General features: G+C 30.5%; 1 protein-coding gene across 1 annotated transcript; it reads left to right on the forward strand.

Annotated features, from left to right (window-relative positions):
- Positions 1-123: 123 nt before the first annotated feature.
- On the forward strand, positions 124-12,034 carry LOC107446242 (monocarboxylate transporter 12-B-like). The gene is made up of 4 exons (XM_043050334.3): positions 124-635; positions 2,089-2,232; positions 5,588-6,736; positions 11,114-12,034. Exons 1-4 carry the CDS (start codon positions 443-445, stop codon positions 11,257-11,259), a joined length of 1,632 nt encoding a protein of 543 aa, XP_042906268.2. The 5' UTR covers positions 124-442; the 3' UTR covers positions 11,260-12,034.
- The last annotated feature ends 9,827 nt before the right edge of the window (positions 12,035-21,861 follow it).

Raw genomic sequence — 21,861 nt, forward strand, 5'->3', positions numbered from 1 at the left:
GTGATTAAGTTAAATATTTTTTTTTATGCATCATTAATGCAATAGTCAATACAATTTTGTACTGGAGAAGTAGTAATAAACAACTCATGCATGATGAAAATATGTGCATAATTCGTACAAAAGAAACAACAACTTACGTGAGAATTTATTCCCATCGTAATAAAAAAATTAGCATCACGAATAGAGTAATATTTCGAGGTTTTAGTATTTTATGGAAATTAGCAGGTGCCATGTCAGGATTTGTATTTGTCTAACTTGTGAATCGATCTTTTTTTTTCCTACTTAGTCATGAAAGCCAGAGTGAAGAGGCAGTCTTTAAACATCTTTTGCATTATAGTTCTAATTAATGTTTTTGATTGTAAAAGTGTTAATTATTCTAAAAGTGGAGCTACTTCCACATGAAAACTAGATTATATATGTTAATTTAGTAATTATCACTAAAATGAAAACATTTGGATATAATAGTTTAACCAGTTGGTTAGTACTGGCAGCTTGTTTTATGATAGGCTTTTTCATTGGATTGCCCATGCGTTTAGCTGGAATATTCTATGTGATTCTTCGAAATGGATTTCAAACAGAAAGATCAAAGGCATCACTGCCTATAGTCACGTATGGTGTCTTGCGAACATTTACAGGTAAGATAAAGGAATGATTTATTTCAATAACTTGCATTCTTCCCCTTGTTTATGTTAATCTTTTCGGAATCAGATCATCAGAAATAGTTCAACATGTTGACTTAAAAAGCAGCACAACGAGATCAATTAAAAAAGCAGATGACATTATTTGTAACATGTTTTGAAGTTGACTGATTTAGGCGAAGATTTTGTGAAGTATTGTTGGAAAACCGTTGAGGAAATTATGAAACATACTATTTGCTAAGAAGAACTGAACTACGCAGGATAAGAAAGTGAAGAAGTTTAAATAATATAATTTCTAAAAAAATTTCCTGAATTTTCATAAGTTCTGATCTCATCGTATGAAAAATCATCTGAGCAGATAGAACTGTTAGAATCTTATGGTTGCTTAAAAAATGGTTTTAAAGCTTTCTGATATCTATGTAAATGTAATTTCTTATAATAACTGGATCTTCAATTTTAACAGAAGGTACAGCATGGTTAAACCATTTTAAAGAAAACGAGAGTTATAAATAAGTGTATAAGGGTTTTAGTCGTTATGGTGCGGCTTCACACCAAAATACTTCATTTTCATTTTTATATTATTATGATAATCAGTGATTGATTTGTAAAAATTGAGGTTATATTGTAGTGCTTGGTAACATTTCTAAAAAAACATGTGTAAGGCCATCTCCGAGTAACAGAATTATGCAACCAAAATGATGTGAGTATAACTGAGTATAACAGAATAAAACTTTGAATTAGATCCTTAGAAGAGTCACTACTTTTACTTATGATTGGTGAAATATTCCGAAATGCTGTCCCTTTTCGTTCTATACAAAGCTAATCTTAATTTTGAGATACTATCAATAGTTTTCTACCTTTTAATCTTCGTGAAGATTAAAACTTTTTTTGCTTGTGTGTGATATTTTCTTAAAAAAGAATTGTTCAATTGGATGCCTGTAAGTGACGTCATCGTTGGCAAATAGTGGCCTTTTTCGATTCAGAAGCCGATCAGGTTTAACACACACTCTTACTAGTATCCATTTAAATCTGATATAAATCACATGGTCAGACATAATCAATTTACTTCTTATTGAGTTGTATGAACTCAATTTAAAAAAGATAAACTTAATGTTATGAATAAAGCTAAAGATATATGAATAAGCTTGACAACATTTAAAAAAGCTTGAATGTAATTTTTTCAAGCCGTTCTTTCAATCATTGTCTGTTTTTTTGTAGTTTAATTCGTTTTTTTTAGTGTAGTTTAACTTTATTCTCTATATTAGCTTATGAAGAGTTTCGTATTTCCTCTTTTCAATGCAGAAAGGCATAATGCAAATAATAAAAGGAAAAAACACTGCTTTCAAATAAAGTCACAATTTAGAACTTTTTCTTACAAAGATTATTACGATGATTATTAATGACTAATTCTTGCATTTTTCGTAAATGGTACAGCAATTATTTCTTTTAGGTCCCTTTACTGCATTTCTGGGAGAAACATTTGGATTTCGAGCTATTACTTTGACTGGATGTATTCTTGGTGCTGTCGGGGTAGGTAGTTGCTATTTTGCCGAGAATATTACAGCAGCTACTTTTTGCCTTGGTCTCATCTACGGTAAGGTTCCATTACAATTTCTTTCAATAAAGCAACATAAATAAAATGATTGCTAAAATTACTAGATAAAAATTCTTCACTGGCTTCAAAAATATGCAGATGGAAATAAAAGTCGACATATTACAAGCTCTCGAAAATCAACTCCTATTCTCAAGACTTGCCAACCGTAAACGAAAAGAAACAAAAAGAATTTGTAATATAAAATGTAAAGTTCCCAACGAAAAATGGAAAATAAAGGAGAAAAACAAAACTAGAAGTAGGCGAGAGTGAATCAAAAATATATAAATAAATAAAAAATAAATAAAAATGAAAAAACAGCAAGAAGAAACAATGTGGACAATCGGACGATCAAGGGAAATTTGGGTAAAATGCATTTCACTCGCTATGGAAAGATAGTGAGTAACTAATGTAGTTAACAAGGGAATCAGCATTGGATTAAATAAAACAAGATTCCAGGGTATCAAGATCAGCTGATGTGACGGGGGGGGGGATAATTCTAGCACTGTCGAAATATAATGTGTGCCCAATATTCTAACAATGTGCAGCAATCGATGATTTATCGAATTCTTGATAAAGGAAATATGTATCGTGTTCCTTAATTTTAAATTTAAAGCTCGTCTGGTTTGTCCAACGTAACAAAAAGCCGCAGGTATATGATAAAGGCCCCAGTGATTCTCAATACTGATAGGATCCTTAAGATTCAATTTTGTTTTGTTTACATTCTTAAAAATGACTATAAAAAACGGGAGAGAATAATAGCAATTTTATAGTAAACAAGAAGGAAAAAATTGGTAAATTAAAAAATTCACTGCATTTATTGTTTCTACTTTAGCAGGTTTAAATCATCGGTTAGCAAAAAGCGAGTTCAGAAAGTAGAGTTCGGAGTTTAAAGAAGGAGAGTCAGAACAAGAAATAAGAACATTAGTGAGAAAAAAACATCAAGACACAGCATAATTTTGCTTTAGGGTGAAATGTGTGTTGGGAAACAAAATCATAGGAATTTTTAACAGTATGGATATTGTTAGACGTTAAAGGAGAACTAATAGAGAGCAATTTTATAGCTCGGGGTATATAAGTTAGAAACAATAGGTCTTAAAACAAAGTTGAGGTTTGTGAACTTTAAATAGGACATAGAAACGATTGCAATTTGAAAATATTATGTTTAGAGCAATCCGAAAGAGTACAATAGTTTTGTACCTATTTCTAATGTCATTTATTGTTTGAAACTACGGTTGCAAGAACTCTATTACTCTTCATTAAAATTGAAAATATCTCACTAGTCTATTCTTGTGTTAGAAAATTGCTTTTCAATCCACAGACAAATCCTTTAAACTATTTGAGGTCTCTCCCATTCCTTGGGACATACTAATGCATTACTTCGGAAAAAAGTATTTAAATTGTCCAAATTCTCATGGTGGAAAGACATGTTGACGACATATTTGTCTTAGTAGATACAGTTTTATAGAATTACAGTGATACAGTTTTATAGAGTTACAGTGATACTGTTTTTCAAGAATTACTTACTGTTATCAACTGGATTGATAGCAACATTCAATTTCAGACGCAAAAATTAATTTTATTAAATAATCTACATGTGGAAATTAATGCAAATCCGTCCAAAGTAAGGTATGCTTATTCAGAGACAGTGCTTTTTTGGGCCAGATTGTATAATTTAATGAATAGTTAACACTAATTATTCAACATATTTGAAGTAACCCTTTTGAACCATTATGATCGGCAGTTAGTTAGTGAAAATCAAATCATTCGAAGAAAAGTTATTTAGGATATAATTTTTTATTTTGTTCACTGTACTTTTCACTCATACAGTATTGAATTATCATCAGCCAAAAAGCGACAGCGACCAATATGCAACTAATTGTTTTTGAAAATAAATAAAACTTAAGCCTAGAAAGTAAAGGAAGAATTAAAATATTCCCTTTTATGTTTCATCCTCAACTAAATTGGTCATCAGTGTTAGAAAGATACTGATCTTACTGATTTGTGACATCTAATAGAGAAAGAGAATAAAGATATAGAGATAATAGAGAACTGTGACATCTCACAAAGTTTTATAAAAAAAATTCCAGCAAGTATGATAATTACGGAACACCAGTGTATTTATTAAGAAAAATATTCTCAACTTTAATGAACTCGAAAGTGATTTATAGATTGATTTGCAATTCATAATTACAATTTCGCTAATGATTACTATCATATTCAAATAATATTCCGACATATTTAATTATTTATTGTTCTTTCATTTTAAAGATATTTTATTTTTTTACTAATCACCAATAGGAATACGTTTCTATTGGGATAGGAATAGGAATCCCCCAATAGGAATAGTGAAAATTGATTGACTAATAGCGAAACACTGATCTAGTTCAGCATGTGACTCTATTAACCTAGTTAATGGCAATGTTTTAACTGGATCGCGTGTAGGAGCTATTACCATCTCTCCAGAAATAATATTGCTTGCTACACGTGACAGATGGCTGAAAACGATTTGTTTAAGGCTTTACGTGGAATTTTTTTAATTACCATTTCAGAGAATTTTCAGTTTTAAACTTGGGATTTTAATTTAAAATCGGCCAGTATTTTATTAAAATTCTTAAAATATAACTTGTTGAATAACTTACTAACCTAAAAATTATCTTTTTAGACTTGTAACCTGCTTTTGATAACACCCAAATACCGAAACCCTTAAAACTTTTTTTTCATTGAGCGCATTAATTTCGTGAATGGCACTGTTCTAATTAGCAGCAGCAATAATCATGTTTCCAGTAATAATTTTCTGACACAAAGACATAAGACTCGAACGAAATTAAAGGAGTTAGGTTGAATACGTTTTAAAGTAAATTTCCAGCTGAGAGATTTTAGTAATGAAGTTCTAAACTTGTAGTGTTTGTGCCGATATAGCTCAGGGGATAGAGGGTTTGCCTCCCCCCCCCCGAATGAGGTGAGGTAAAAATCCCTGCGTTAGATGAATGATACAAATTCTGCTTCCAGCACGCACCGACCACAGTGTTGACGGAAAATATCCTCAATGGTAGACAGATCATGGGTTTGAATCATCTTGATGTAGAACTTTTCCTCTCTAAGTAACACAATAGCGGGTTAGTTTGTCACAATGCTTGATCCAAGAGTTCTCTTGTCTCCCTTGCTTGAGTTCAGAATTTCAAGGCTATGGACTTGAGTCGTCAACTCAGAATTAGTTGGACTACTTAAGGCCAGTTATAACATATATTTAAAAAAAAACACAATTGTAGTTTTGTTTAAATTCCAGTCTGTATTAGTACAAAATTTTGAAATCATTTTTTTGGTTAACTTACTAATCAAAAATTTTTCTCTTTAGGCTGTGGATTAGCTTTTGGTAATACCCTAATACAGACCATTTTAAAGCTTCATTTCACTCAACACATCAATCTCGTAAATGGCATTGTTCTAACGGGATCATGTGTAGGAGCTATAATCATGTCACCGGTGATTACTTACTTAGACAGTGCATATGGTACGAAAGGAATGTTTTTGATTTTGGGTGGACTATTTTTAAATACCATTCCTGCTGCTATCCTCTTAAAGCATCCACATAATGAACGCAGAATTGTGAAAGAGTCAATTGTATTCTCTAATCAAAACACGTGTCATCAAAATCCTGCGTTTGTATTGGATGAAGAAGACCAACACAAAATTGATAGTACTCAACAAATACCGAAAGATCATTTGATAATACAAAAAAATGATGCTTCAAATAAAGTTCAAAATGTAATATGTGTAAATGGAGAGGCAGATAATAAAAACAAGGAAAATTCCGATCGGGTGGCAACGAAATCCTTAGAAACAAATGACACTCAGCAGTATTTTCAACAAAAGATGAAATCTAAGCCTGATTCTGATGTTCAACTCGTGCGATATACTGAAAGAAAACCTTCCTTTAAAAACACTGAGTATGAAAATGGATTTATGCCTGAAAAAGATGTAGCAAACAATATTAGTCAACCGAAGAAGAGCATAAAAAACAAAAACAAACTATCCTGGGAATCTTTTCGAGTGTTCTTAGATCCTACATTCCATTTCATAATGTTTGTGCAAAGTGTTTACGCATTCCTTACAACCCTAAACTGGACTATTATAGTTGATTATGCTCGAGATAAGGGAATATCCAACGAACTGTCTGTTTACTTCGCCATGTTTATCCCGCTTGCTGAAATTGTGGGTAATTTGAGTCTGAACTGGATTACTGATGGTCATTTTATGACAAGAACGAATTTTAGTTTAACTTGCTTTCTAATATTACTGTTAGATGCTGGCTATATAATATGGACTAATGACTTTGCATTGATGATGGTTGGAGTTATAATCTTTGGTTACGTATCCGGAGCACTTAGCACAACATTTCCAGGACTAATTTTTGAATATATAGAACAAGAGCATCAAAATATGGCTCTAGCTTCTCGATTCTTTCTTTATGCGTTTCTCTGTATATTGAAAACTCCCATAATAGGTAAGAATGAAGTTATCTTTATGCTTGAGTTAACAGACCGTGGATATAAATTTTCCACCAACTTAGATTTGTTTTTTGAGATTGATCGAGTAGCTATTTTCGCATCGTGTGGCCATCCGCTGATAATTTCAGAAAATTAAAAAAAAATAATACCAATGCAACAGTAAAGCGTCGTGAAGAGAGGTCAAAACTGGGGAGCTATTTTCAATTGTGCGTTTATGCATTCTCCTTGAGTTTACCTGCACTCATAAACACAGAATTGATAATTTAGGTTATTTAAAAGCATATTTTTTCAAGTTTATTGCCAATTCTTAACAGTAGGTGCATTTTTAAAAATCTCACACATTTTTCCACCCAAAAAAAATAGTCTCAAGTAAATTAATTTTAGGTAATAAGCTTAATAATTTTTCTTTTATGAAAAAATATCAAACCCAAAATTATTTTAACATATCATTAGTAGAAAAATCGCTCTATAAAGTGTTAAAAAGCACTAGACATCAAAATGCAAGTTATTTCCTTTCTGATATCTAGGACAGTTTTTTTTGGAGGTTGTCGGAGTGGAGTCTGATGGCAAGAAACTTTGTGTAAAATTATAGGACAGCAAGGTTTTATATTATAGATTTTGACATTTAGTTTTATGTAAATTAAGGCTATATAAAAGTTGTCACATTTAACTACATTTACAGTCAGAAAAATGCTAGAAAACATTTAAATATACAATTATTTTTTTTTAAATTATAAGCAGAGGAAAACTGAAGTAATTGGAGCTTGAATCGGCTTCGAACTAAAGATAAACTACTCTGTAAAAAATTTTAGTACATCTAAACACCAATAATGGTGGCAACTACTTTACACAAAAAAAGGTACAGTGAAACACACAAATAACTCTTGGTGTTTCACAAAAATAAAAACCAAGAATAGCTGACGACCAATAATGTTCTTTTTACTATAGTGTAAGAAAGCTGTACCAATTGTTGGTATTAGGCAACACTAAAATTTATATTTACAGTAAATTACAGTGCACATAAGATTCAGTAAAGTTATTTTTGCGATACATTACAAAGTAAGAATTATTCATTTAGGATTCACACATATATTAGTTTTTAAAATAAAATTAGTTTGTGAACCAAACATAAGTGCCATACAAAAAGAATATTAAGACGAATTCAAATTAGGATCAACAAAACACAAGCAGATAGAATTTGAATAGAGTAAAATTATTTAATATAATTAACAGAGCCGTGGTGAATCAAAGGATAGAACACTCGCCTCCCTATAAGGTATCCCGGGTTCTAATCCCAGCGATGACTTGTTGATTCGAATTCCGCACCCAGCTCGCTCCGACCATAGTGCTGACGTAAAATATCCTCAGTGGTAGACGGATCATGAGTCGCCTCGCCGTCAAGCTAACCGGGGGAGGTTTTCATTGTTTTCCTCTTCATGAAACGCAAATGTGGGTTAGTTCCATCAAAAAGTCCTCCACGAAGAAAATTTCTCCCAATCCAGGAGTTTCCTTGTCTTCTGAATTGGGTTCAAAATTACAAAGCAAGGAGTTGAATATTAGCAGTCGTAAATTCAAAATCGGGTCGGCTGTTTAAGGACAGTTATAAAATAAAAATAATATAATTGACAGACATTTAAAAATTAAATTGCAATTAACCTTTTACACAACTAAAAACATGCATACATTTTGTAATTGTGAATTTTTGTTTCAGTAAATATATAACGGCGTGCAAAACATCGACAAACTCGTATTCGATTGTAAGCAATCGACTGGCGCAATCTTAATTAACACAAAATTGGTTTTTCGAATAATTCACGAATGATGTTATTGTAAGTGAATTTCATGTAAGTAGTGCTCTCAGTGATTGGTGTTTAGAATAAACTACTCATTTTAATGTGTGTATGAACACTTGATTTGAAGTAAAGTGTTCCTTTGCACTATTATTAGAGTTGTTGAAGTTTTTTTCAATATACTCTCCCGTATCTGACTTCATAACTAAATTAATAATAATTACTAATTAATTAGCACCCACTCAGTTTCAAATTAGCTAGTGAAATTTTTATATCGCAATCAAAAAGTGTTTCGCTTTCTGTTTTACGAATTTTCATTCACCTTATTTTATTAACATATTCATCTTTCGCGTTGAGATAAACTGAGAGATTCATACGAAGAGTACGGATTATCTAATTTGGACCTGATCTATTACTTCGATTTTAGTTCGGGGAATCGAGATATTCGGATCATGGAGATAACATAGTATTTTAATCTATTTTTATCAGTAAACCCAAAACCAATAGAATGCCCAGACAGCGGATATTCATTTGCTTTTTAAAAAAAATGTATAGGGCATCAAGATTAAATCTTAATTGATTTTTTTTTAAGTGTATTTCATAAATTTATACTTCCTTTCAAGCTTTTAACAAGTCGTTTTTAGATTCTATCTTTCACGCATTACTTAATGCTCTTTCTCTTAAAGATTTCTCAAACTTAACTACACTCATAATATTAAAAACACGGATGAAATGGTGAAAAATACAATGTTCAAAATTCTTTAGCAAAACTAAAGAGACCAACTTCATGACTAATAGCTTAACGCTTCATTTTTATCAGCATAAAATAAACTATGTAGTACGAGGATTGTTTTTAATTTGATTATCTCATTCATAGGTTTTTAAATGACATATATAGAGGGAAAAATTACAATAAAGATAAGTGCTGGTGAGAAAGGAAAATACTTTGGACTTACCTTCGGCTAACGGACATAACTATACAAAAATGTTGCACGAGAATCTACTGTAAATTATTTATCAAATTAATTTAAAATAAAAAACGGAAAGTTCCTATAAAACTACAGAAAGGCGTTCACTGGATCTTCGCATAAATGAAATATCATAAACATGAAACATAAATAATATAATCCTGTAAATAAAATGATAAATTATATCCCGACTCTTAGATAATAAATCTCTTTCATTTCTGAAACCACGACGCACATTATATTAGAATAGAATTCAAACGATTAAGAAAGTATTGGAGGAAGTGCAAATCACTCTACCCCTAATCTCTAGTATAGGATATAGAATCGCAGCCAAAGACATGATTGGTAGAGACTAAACCCACCATACCGGGCGTTATTTATCTATGGAATAAACAATACTACATTAAAATAACTGAATATCGCATTAAAATATCTGAAATTCCTCTAGAGAAATGCGCTGTAAAAAAAACTGTATTTTTAATAACTCTGTTCACAAGAACCTTGGTTATATGCGTTTTAATAATTACGCTGCCGTGACTTATGTAAGAATAAAAAATTACGCGCAAGATTAAATTACACAAAAAACATACCATTTATATAATTTTAAAACAATCAATAGAAAAGGAAATGCGCATGAAGTTCATATTTTTTTTTTACTCCAAATGAATAGAAATTTTTAAATAGATATTATATACACAGAAATTTAAAAGGAAAATGCTTAATTCTTATAATTAAAAGAAAAAAATTCAAAATAATTGGAGCAATTAAAAACAATACTTCCAGTGGAAAAACGTACTTTACAGCTGAAAATCCAAAAGGAATTGAAACAAAAGAAACAATAAAAAACGAAAATTATGAAAAAACACCGAACCGAAGCTGACGTCTTCAGGGGGTGCCAGCTCCGGAAGCCATAAATGCAAAACCTTTTCTATCCAGAGAGCACAACAAATGTCTAAAATTGCTCTCTCTTTACCCCAATGGTTTTGCCAAAGTCCAGGAAGAGAATACAATACAAAATATAAAATACATAAAGCAAATAGAAAAGTATAAAATCAAGACTAATACATAAGGATGAAACGAACAAATCCCATAACCTGCAATAATATTTCAACTTAGTTGTTGTTTGACAGTCAGTAGTGTAATTTTGTTACTGGATTTGTTTTCAAGTAAGTTTTTGTGCGTTTTATTCTTATGTATTAGTCTTGATTTTATATTTTTCTATTTGCTTTATATATTTTATATTGTATTCTCTTCCTGGACATTGGCAAAACCTTTGGAGTAAAGAGAGAGCGATTTAATATAAAGTACGTATATAAAGTCACTCCAAACAGGTAATCCAAAAACAGGATAGGTTTGGAAATACATTTTATCTTAAATATTCACTTCACGTAAGGAAAAGGCGATGAAATAAACCGCAGAATTAAAATGAATATTAAATTTAATAAGTTAAATTAAGGCATAAATTTAGTTAGATACAATAAAAGATACGTAACAGACTCTTGCTTTTCTCTATATATTTTTACTGATTTTTTGTTAATTCTTAGTTGGTTGAAGGGATTATCTGAGTTGATTGAAATGTGCATATTTTATTACATTTAATTATTTTATTTTACAGGATACTTTCGAGAAACTTTGGGATCCTATAACTGGGTATATGTCATAATAATTTCTTGCTGTTTTGCATGTAGTGTACTTGTAAAGCTCACGCCAGTTCTAGCATCATGTAGAAACAGGAAGAAACAGTCAAAGGAGTGCACGTGACCTATCGATGCTGAGATGATCTCAGTCATAGATAATTAGGCATAAGATTCAACTCATCTTATGCTCCATTTTCAAGACTTGCCTGACGTGAATAAAAAGAAACAAAAGTGATTTGAAATAGAAATGTAAAGTTTCTAACAGAAAATGGAAAAAGAAAGATGAGAAAACCATAAAAAATAAAGATGAAACCAGAAAGTATAACAACCAAAGTAAAGGAACAATGCTATGGCAATCCCATCTCCCGGGATAGTTCCATGTTAAAATATACTTTTTATAATAATTTTATTTGTTCCATTTTTATAAAATGAAACAATTATTTAATTAAACTTCTAGAATACTCATTTCAATATATTTATTTTATTTTTATTGTTTGCTTATAACATCACATGAATTTTTACAGTTGATTTTTTATACAAAACACTCCAAATCCAAATTTATTGTATTTACAACTATTGAACTCCAAATTTGTTTTCTTATAAATTGAAAAAAAAAACATAATTTACTAGCCTGAAATAGAGTGGCTAAACTACTTATATTATGTATGTTATGCTATGATAAAACATATCGATAGTATTAATTACACGTTATTGATTGTTATCACAGATTCAAAAAAATAAAAATAAATAATCCTAAGAAATTGTATGGAGACGTAACTATCCTTCTAAATTCTATGAACAACACAAACTTGTTGACACCAATGAAGATCACTCAAAACTCAACCATTTTCTAATACACCCCCACCTAAATTGTGAGAATATAAGTGTGTACAGCGCATGAGCTAGTATTCTCTTTGCATCACCTTATGGAGAAATCGCAAGTGTTCAACATCTGATCATTCTTGTAAAAAAAAAAAAAAAAAAAAAGAAGAAAAAACTATAAATGGAATTGGAACGATATTTTTAGTGGCGTCGCTAGTCAGAGTTGGAAGGAATAAGATGGCGTGTTTCCTTCTTCTTTCGCTTACGCCATAGCGTGTTCAGTTGAGCTGAATTGTTGACGCGTTGAAAATTAATAACATTATTTTTTCTTCATATCTGTCTAGCGTCACCACTGTTGCTTACATTTCCTTTTAACTCCTTTATATTGTGTCATTCACGTTTCGATGAATTCGAATATCGTTCGAAATTTTAAAAAAATTCTGTCACTGCAACCGTTACCGTGAGACTGGAGTAAAATGTTGTGTATAACACATATATACAAAAAATTTTCTACTTTTTTTAGTGGTTTGTTCATTTGCGGATCATTTAGGCTAAGTTATTATGTCAGCAAATCAAAGTAGCATATCCAACTTCAATGGTTTATAAGATACTTGTTAAATAAAAAGGGTTAACATCAAATGCCACGTTTCTATTTTGAAGCATCGGAGTCTGTAATATAATATTGCAGGTGTATTTAGCAAAATTACCCATTTACTTAAATACAATAAAAAATATATAATTTCGTAGTCTTAAGCTTGCAATTTTCACTATTTAACCAACTCAAAAACTTAATAACAATAAATGTTAATATTAGATCAGGTGAGAATAATATAAGTTTGCGTTACTAACAGTGTAATGTTTCTAGATTTTATTTATTTTCCCATTGAAAATCACCACGCTATTTATTTGCCTAATGAAAAGAAAACGGAAATTATTACCGCATCAATTTTCCTATAACAGTATGTTCTTTTTACAGTTAAAGTTATTTTTATATTATGAAAGTGATTTTATCACTATGATGACGTCAGTTCCGAGAGAGAACACGTGAGAACTAACTCCTAGAAGTACTCCTCATTCAACAAGCAATAACATAATTTAAAAATTTTAAAAAAGCAACTTTTTTATGGTTCTACATCTAAAAAAAATTATAGTAATAGTGTTAAACTTAAAAAAAGGGCTGGAAGATAAATTATTATAACTTATAATTTAACTTATATTTTAGGGTGTAACTTATAAAAATCAAGTTGATATTGTATTAATTAATTTTACGTTTATTTCATACATTGATATAGTCTTAGTTAACTTTATGTTTATTTTAAACGAAGCTTATATAAAATCTATCTATCTGTGTTGTAAGCTATCTAAACGGAGCTATCTGTGTTGTAAGAATTTCTTATACAGCTTTTAAATAAAGCAGATGAAAGTCAGAGATTCATTTTATATCATTTCGAAAACATCCGTCTTTTCATCTGGTTCCCTTAAAAAAATTTTATAAGAAATTCTTACAACACATTTTGTAACTCTATCTTCTTATTATATAAAACGCTAATACGTACGTATGTATGTATGTATCAATAAAACCGATGATATTTCTTTTCTCGCGCTGGCAACAGTTTTCATTTTTAATTGATTGGATTCGGCGCGCAAGAGCACGTAGTGAGCAACCAGATAACAATAACCAGAGTGAGCATTATCAGGTTGTTCAATTCAGAGTCATGCACTAAAAACATGACAATATTTAATTCGCGATCGCAACGCTCGAGTACGCCGTCTAGCGGGAGCCTGTAAATATCAGACATTAATTTATCACGTTTTCATTCAGTTCCACCAGAATCACTGTCAGAGTCGGTCGCCATTTTCTTTGCACGAAATAAGAAGCAAAATTTCCCTAAGGAAAAAGCCGAAAAACTTGAAAAAACTCTCCAGAACATTGCTAAATCTTTCAGAAACAGAACACGCCAAACATTTGAAGAAAATTCCTCAATAATTTTCATTTTCTATTATCAACAAACTTGCAACTGATAACTTCCGATTTCGCTATGACATACTGTTACAGATGTGTGTTTCAAGGTAAAATGCATTTCTTCTGTCTTCAATTCATTACAAATTAAACTGAAGTCAACATTGCTTTCGTCATTTCAATAAATAAATGTGAATTCTGAACGTCAAGAACAGCAATTGTTATAGAATATTCTTCTTTGTTATAGAACGGTATATATTTCTGTATCTATATAATTCGGAAAACAACAATAAAGAATCATCCAAATTACTTGAAATAGTGTCATTTGTGCTGATGATTAATAAATTTTTTTATCGTTTTTTTGGTAAGTATTTCTTAGTTTTGAAAGAATAGACAATTTCAACTAGAATTCAGCTGTTCTGTTTTTAAGCTACATATTCAAATTCATATCGAGATCTTACAATTATAAAATTTTGATGTGTGGTATGTTATCTAAAAGTAATAAAGGGATAATCTATGTACATATTATTTGAAAATAAAACTTACAAACGAAGAACATTTCGTTTGGAATTCTGCGGATTTTTAAAGAAGGTAAGTGTCATGATTTTAATAATAAAAAATTAGCTTGTATAATTTTTTTTTCTTATTTGATAATAGTTCTCTACAGAGTGTCTTTTTACGTCTGATTAAGAACTATAAGAATGAAGAGAAAAACAATATGGAAGTCTTTTATTTCAATATGAGGAATTTTTAAAATCGTTTTTTTATCCTAAGAATTCTTTATTTTACTTTTTTTAGTTTATAACTTTTTGATAAAAATTGTTGTTAAAATAATTGTTTTGAAAAATTAAATGGTATAAAATTATGTGCCAATGTATACTTCTTGCATATTCTAATGCTTGAAGTAATATGTTTCCGTACTTACGTAATAACGTCACCGCAACTACAGATTTGGCGGTTTTTAAGTGCCACCAATCTACACCAACAAATCATAAAATAAAACACTTTATTTAAAATCAAAGTAGTTTATCGGATTTCGGTGGACAATGGGCAAAATATTTCGCTCCTGAAAAAATAAAATTGCATCTTGTTCTATTTTTGGCAATTCCCAAAGACGAATTTTCATAGCACTAAAAAATGGTAACAAAAATCGAAGAACAAATCATTTTGGAATTCTTCTGATTTATGAAGCAGGTAAGTGTTAATTTTTATAAAATAAAAAATTTTACTTTTAAGTAATTTTTTTCTTATTTGATTTAAATGATAGTTCTCTATAGAATGGTTTTCTGCGTCCGATTATGAATCAAAAAAGAAAAAACATGAAAGTTGTTTATTTTAATGTAAAGAATTTTTAGAATTGGGTTTTTCATTTTTGCTTTGTATCGTAAGCATTCCTTATTTTACGTTTTTTAGTTTCTAAATAATGATTTTTATTGAAACTTGAAATTTTTCAATAAAAATTGTTTTCAAAAAACCTTTTTTACTAAATTAAATTTCATAAAATTATGAGGCTTATGTATACTTTTTGTTCATTTTAATTTTTGAACTAATATGATTCTTAAAACTATGGAATGTAAAGTTTAAATAGGCCTTTCATGTTATATCATTAAATTTAGTAAAACTATTTTTCGGGCATTAGGTTTTAACTCTTATAAGAATATACATATTTTTTTCTGTTTATGTGCAAATATTTTTCCGATGTGTTTTGGATGTTCCTTCTCTAAAAAAAAAAAGAGATACCATTTTGTTTTCGTTTGCATAAGAAAAGATGTTAAAAATTTTTCTTTTTTAAATTTAATTAGCCACGATAGAAAAGGAACGTTGCAATGTTACGTGCTACATTAAAGACGTCTCTAGAGTAAATGAATGACTGTTCATATCGAAATCGCAGGTATCCGTCTCATACAACAACGCCCCCTATAGATCGTTGCGATCGCGAATTTAAACTCAATTAGGAATTAATTAATTAATTGAAGTGAGAATGCTTTAAAAGGCCGCTGTTGAATTGATATTTTTCTACTGGGAGCTACGTCTAAAAAACGTTTAAGTGTTTGTATTGAATGCATTGAATTTTTTTTACATTTCGCGTTTATTTATGCATTGAATTTTCACACTTTAAAATGCAGAATATTAGTGAAGCAATATTTGATAATTTATTTTGCTAATATGTTTCTTATTTAGCTAATGTTTTGATTTTTTCACCATGTACAATCTAAATAGCTAATATACTTTTTTAAAAGCCAATAAGAACATCGGTAGAATTCTTCTACATAAGTACAATACTATGTCTTTGATGATAAAATACTATGTCTTTGATGATAATATATTATGTCTTTGTGCTAGAACATTGTGTTCATTGTCGAGCAAGCGCAGCGAGCCATGATTCATGGCGTGAACCACATAGGATTGCGTAGCAATTCTCGGTGGTTGGCGAGCGTTAGCGACCAAGGGGCGGAGTCTCCTAGTATTGTATTAAACAAACATAATATCTGGAAAATATCAATACCAACCCAAAATGGAAAATATGCATTAAAAAGTCTTAAAATATATTTGGCAATAGATCGCAGATCTTTTTTACGATTCAATTTCTATCGCAGGGGGTGCTGAAGCGAATCCAAACTTTGGTGTATCGCTCAATGCTCCCCAAACTTTTTTTAATCCCCGCGGACCGGTCAGAGTTTGGTAATTTAATCGCGGCCCACTGAGGGAGGGGGGAGTTGATTATCTATATTTTAGACAGTTGTGATTAAATAATTTTAATTTAATTGTATTTAAACATGCTTTCAAAATAGAATGCAATTACATGTGCGAAATTGGTGCGGCTGTAGATGACGTTTCTCAGCTCCCGGATGACGTCGCGTCCATGGAAAGTCATACAATCTCAAAAGAAATACACCACAGTAAATATAATGGAAAGAATTTATATTAGTATTTGTAATGTAATATTGTAGATTTACTTAACGAAATTACTTTAAATACAGCTTATGGCTTTTACTATTTAAAAAACTCGAAGATGCAATAACAAGAAATATTCAAATTAGACCAGAAGAAAATAATATTAGTTTACAGGTGAATATAGAGATTAATTTTTTTCTGTGATACTAGACAGAGTAATATTTCCTGGTTATAATATTTTTTTTTCACGTTAAAAATCGCTTCACTTTATTTATTTGTTGTTCGCGTTATTTTTTTGCCACTCTCGCCAACTACAATTTTTCCAGCTTTATTTTTCTCTTTTATTGAAGTTATACTTCTTATGCGACTTCCAACAAGGTTGCGTTAAACGTTTAACGTAACATTTTTATTGGCCGGGAAATCACGTGGTAGGATCCAATTTTCCCTCATTCATTTCCATATTGTTTTGGTTCTCACTAGCATAAAAATAATAAAAGTCGTTAAAGTATTCGTGATCGCAACGCTCGAGTACGCCGTCTAGCGGGAGCCTGTAAATATCGGACATTAATTTATCACGTTTTCATTTAGTTCCATCAAAGTCATTGACTGAATCAGACGCCATTTTTTAGCAGCAAATAAGAAACACAATTTCCCTAAGGAAAAGGCCGAAGAACTTGAAAAAAATCTCCAGAATATTAGTAAATCTTTCAGGAACAGAACACGCCAAACATTTGAAGAAAAATTCCTCAATAATTTATAATTTCTATTATCAACAAACTTGCAACTGATGACTTCCGATTTCGGATACTGTTACAGATGTGTGTATTAAGGTAAAATGCATTTCTTCTGTCTTCAATTCATTACGAATTAAAGTGAAGTCAACATTGCTTTCGTCATTCCAGTGAATAAATATGAATTCAGAACATACAGAATTGTAATAATTGGGTATACTATAGCCTACGTCACAGATCGTGTTATTCCTACTAAATTTAACTAATAAACAGCATTTTCTGCGAATCTGATTTCTAGCAACAAGTAAAAGCATCAAACGAAGTGTCTTGTTATAAGTCGCTACTCGCCTGGTTGGAATTGTATTAGTCTAGTTCCTTTGGCAATAATTTATATTGTTGTTTTACCGAAGTTTATGAATTTAGTAAGCATATTTAACACTCAGTTTATTAATTAAACTAAATGGTAAATGTTATTCCTAGTAAGTGGAAGTAGTTGTGCTTTTTTCATATTATACCCAATTGCAAAAAATGAGTGAAAACAATCCCACAGACAATGCGACGGATTTAAGGTTATGTCAAGGAACGTCTCTTGTGAATATCAATTGGTTGTTAGGTTTTCTCTCTTGAAATTACATTATGACGCATTCACATACATTATTAATACAAATACATTTTCCATGGCGAGACGATGAGGCAACCACAAGGACGGAAGCGAGAGGAGCAGGAAAAAGAGTCGTTGAATAAAACTAGCGATCCTTCTACGACTGCTGATTCTTCTATAATTAACGTCGCAGGTTACGAAGTTTAACTTCTTCCGCGCGAAGGGACTCCACGCACTATCCCCCCCCCCCCATTTTTCGTTGGCATTTTTAGATTCTCGGTTTTAAATCACTTTTGTTTTCCTTATTCATGTCTGGCGAGTCTTAAAAAATTGGCACCCATTTTTGAGCTCTCGAAATAAATTAACTTTTATTGTTATCTTCATTAAGCCGCATCTTCATTATATTGATAGACTTAGGAATGCCTTTGCTAAGGAAGAACTAACCAAACTTAATTCAGTCTTAAATTCTGCATTTGAAAAACTTGGACATTGATGTATTGAAAACAATATGTTTGCATACACTGATAAGACTTCTGCCCAATACTTAATCGCCAGCAATTTACTCATCAACTGACTTACATGGCATAAGCCTTCAATTTAATGATTCCTCTTCGTATTTATTGTTGACAAGAACTTAACTTGGCAAAATATCTGTATTTAATTAAAAGTAGAATTTACATTACAATCATATATAGGTGAAGTAAAAATATTATTTTGTAATAATGATGACATTTATTACCTTTATAAATAAATGACATCATTAATTACACCTTCATTAATTTTTAAGCATCGCTCTGAAGATGCAAGACCTTAGTCTTACTAGATTTAAAGTGCTTACAAACATTTTGCTTGTGGCTGTCGAATTAAAATTTTTATTGTCTGATTTGCATGCTTCATTTGAGTTTTAAATACTGTAAAATTAGCATACATATGTAATGCATAAAAAATATATATAATAATCAGGATTTTCAGACAGAACATTTGAAGTAAATTGGTGTACTTTACCTCCAGACATTAATGTTGAGAAAATCGGAGTTCAACCATAAAAAACAATCACTTTATAGTTTCTGATTTATTATCAGATCTAAGATGACTATTGAAATTGCATCTTATTTCATAAAATAGTCAAATGCTTACTTTATGAAGTAAGATACTTAGTGTGTAAATCAGACTATGAATTCAAAAGTTATATAAGAGTTCTCTTTTTATTTTGCTAAGTTCGTTCAATGAATAAGGTTTTCCACATTCTCAATGAATTAGCAGATCATCGTTTAAAAATATTTATTATCTATTTTTTCTTTTCTTTCTGTTATAATAATTTTGAATAAAACTGCCTCTTTTACAATTTTTTTAGCTCGAATATTATATTGCAATTATTCTACATATTCCATTCATAAATATCAGAATTAAATAAGTGGGCGCACAAGTTAATCATACAATCAACGTAAAATCGCAGATACATTAAAATGAATACAGGATTCAATTCTACATTCGAATAACATCTTTAGGGCTGAATACAATACACAATAAAGTGACATTATTATTAGTAGTAAAAAGATTTTGTAATCGGCTAATGAAGAGACGTTGAAAAAAAACTGTAAAATGCATTGGCATCTGCAATCTAGACCAAAAAAAAACTAACTAATTAAGAAACTAATTTTTAAAAAAAACTTTTAGTGGTCTGATCGTAATGATCAGGATCATTCAAACTTTCCAATGGAAAAACTCTGCTTCAATAATACTTCAGTCGGCAAAGTCCACATTCCACATTGCGAATTCTCAAACCAAGACGTTCATTCCTCAAATCTCACCAGGTGTGAATAATGGATACAAAGCACATTTGAAAACATAAAAGTCTGTTTTTGAAACTGTAAAATACATAGGCAATCCATCTGCAATCTAGACCAAAAAAAACTAACTAATTAAGAAACTAATTTTTAAAAAAAACTTTTAGTGGTCTGATCGTAATGATCAGGATCATTCAAACTTTCCAATGGAAAAACTCTGCTTCAATAATACTTCAGTCGGCAAAGTCCACATTCCACATTGCGAATTCTCAAACCAAGACGTTCATTCCTCAAATCTCACCAGGCGTGAATAATGGATACAAAGCACATTTGAAAACATAAAAGTCTGTTTTTGAAACTGTTAAATACATTGGTAATCCATCTGCAATCTGGTCCAAAAAAAACTAACTAATTAAGAAACTAATTTTTAAAAATAAATTTTTTTAGAGGTCTGATCGCAATGATCAGGATCATTCAAACTTTTCAATGGAAAAACTCTGCTTCAATAATACTTCAGTCGGCAAAGTTCACATTCCACTTTGCGAATTCTCAAACCAAGACGTTCATTCCTCAAATCTCACTAGGCGTGAATAATGGATACAAAGCACATTTGAAGACATAAAAGTCTGTTTTGACAACGATAAAAATGGAAAAAGAACATAATGGTGAACTAACAAAACAAGAAAAAGTGCGTTAGTTGAGGGGAAAGTTGATAGCCGAAAAAGTGGTACAAACGTGCCGACTTTTTCCAAAACGTACTTATGAAACGAAGTTTTTCCATTGACAAGTATATCTTTCTGCTTCAGTTTTTAGGATTATTCATTTCACATTGAAAATTTCATTAGTGGTTTAATGTTAATGTAGAGTGCACCAAACAATAAACGGACCACCTTAGATAATTTTTGATCTAATGATCGGATCTTTACGTTCTAGGACTCAAACTTAATGGCTCGAGGTGTGTGACCTCAAATTTGCTAATTAATAAGTTCAGACGATAATTTATGTTACGAAATCAGACACAAAAACGTACTTTGTCTGAATAAACAAGCCTTTCTTTCGACGAATTTGGATTTCTGACCCCCAAAATATAGGGGGAAACCCCAATCTGGGAAATATGGTCCTAATAGTTTGGTCAGGAGGGCTCTCCAATTTTTTGACCCCTTAATGCTAATTTTACTTTTTAAATGATTCGATACGTCTCAAGAACATTTTAAGCGAATTTAAAAATTTTTGCACACAATTATAAAATTCGTTTATCCAAAGATAATTCCATGCAGAAAATAAAGTTTAGTAAATATTTACTATTTAATTTAATAATGGTTTAAAGAAGAAATTTAATTCTAAAGTTAAAAAAAATTGCATCATTTTTAAAAATTACAATTTTACATGAAAAAATACAAAATTTGAGCGAAATCGGTTGAAAAGTTCCTGTGAAATTGAATTTCAAATATTTGACTTTTTTGAAATCCGTTTTCTTTGGCATATACTGTACATATAAAGGATTTAATTACGCAAAATTAATTTTATTATTTCAAATAATTTATGCTTAAACAGTTTATCAAGTGCGTTATTTTTTAGCAACAGTTTTCCGAAGATTTATTTAAATTGTATTTAAAATTTATCGAGTTTTTAAAAAATTCCCGATTCTGTAAAAGTCATGTATTAAACATTATTCTTAAACCGAATCGTTAGTTATTTTCTTGAATTTAAATAGAATCAACATATTTGTCACCTGTTTTTCTCGAATGTTCGCCATCAGAAACGGTAAGAATAGTAGTCTTGTAAATTCTTATTTTCATCTACAGCTGATGCCACTTGAATGCCTGAAAGCAGTGACGAAGAACGCGTTTAGATATGCGAAAATTTAATTAAAAAAAATAACAATGCAATCTGTATAAATAATCGCTTCGTAGTAGTTTTGTGCTAAATC

This window comes from Parasteatoda tepidariorum, chromosome 9 (genome assembly GCF_982258835.1).
Source record: "Parasteatoda tepidariorum strain Cologne lab strain chromosome 9, Ptep-v5.0, whole genome shotgun sequence".
Taxonomy (NCBI): domain Eukaryota; kingdom Metazoa; phylum Arthropoda; class Arachnida; order Araneae; family Theridiidae; genus Parasteatoda; species Parasteatoda tepidariorum.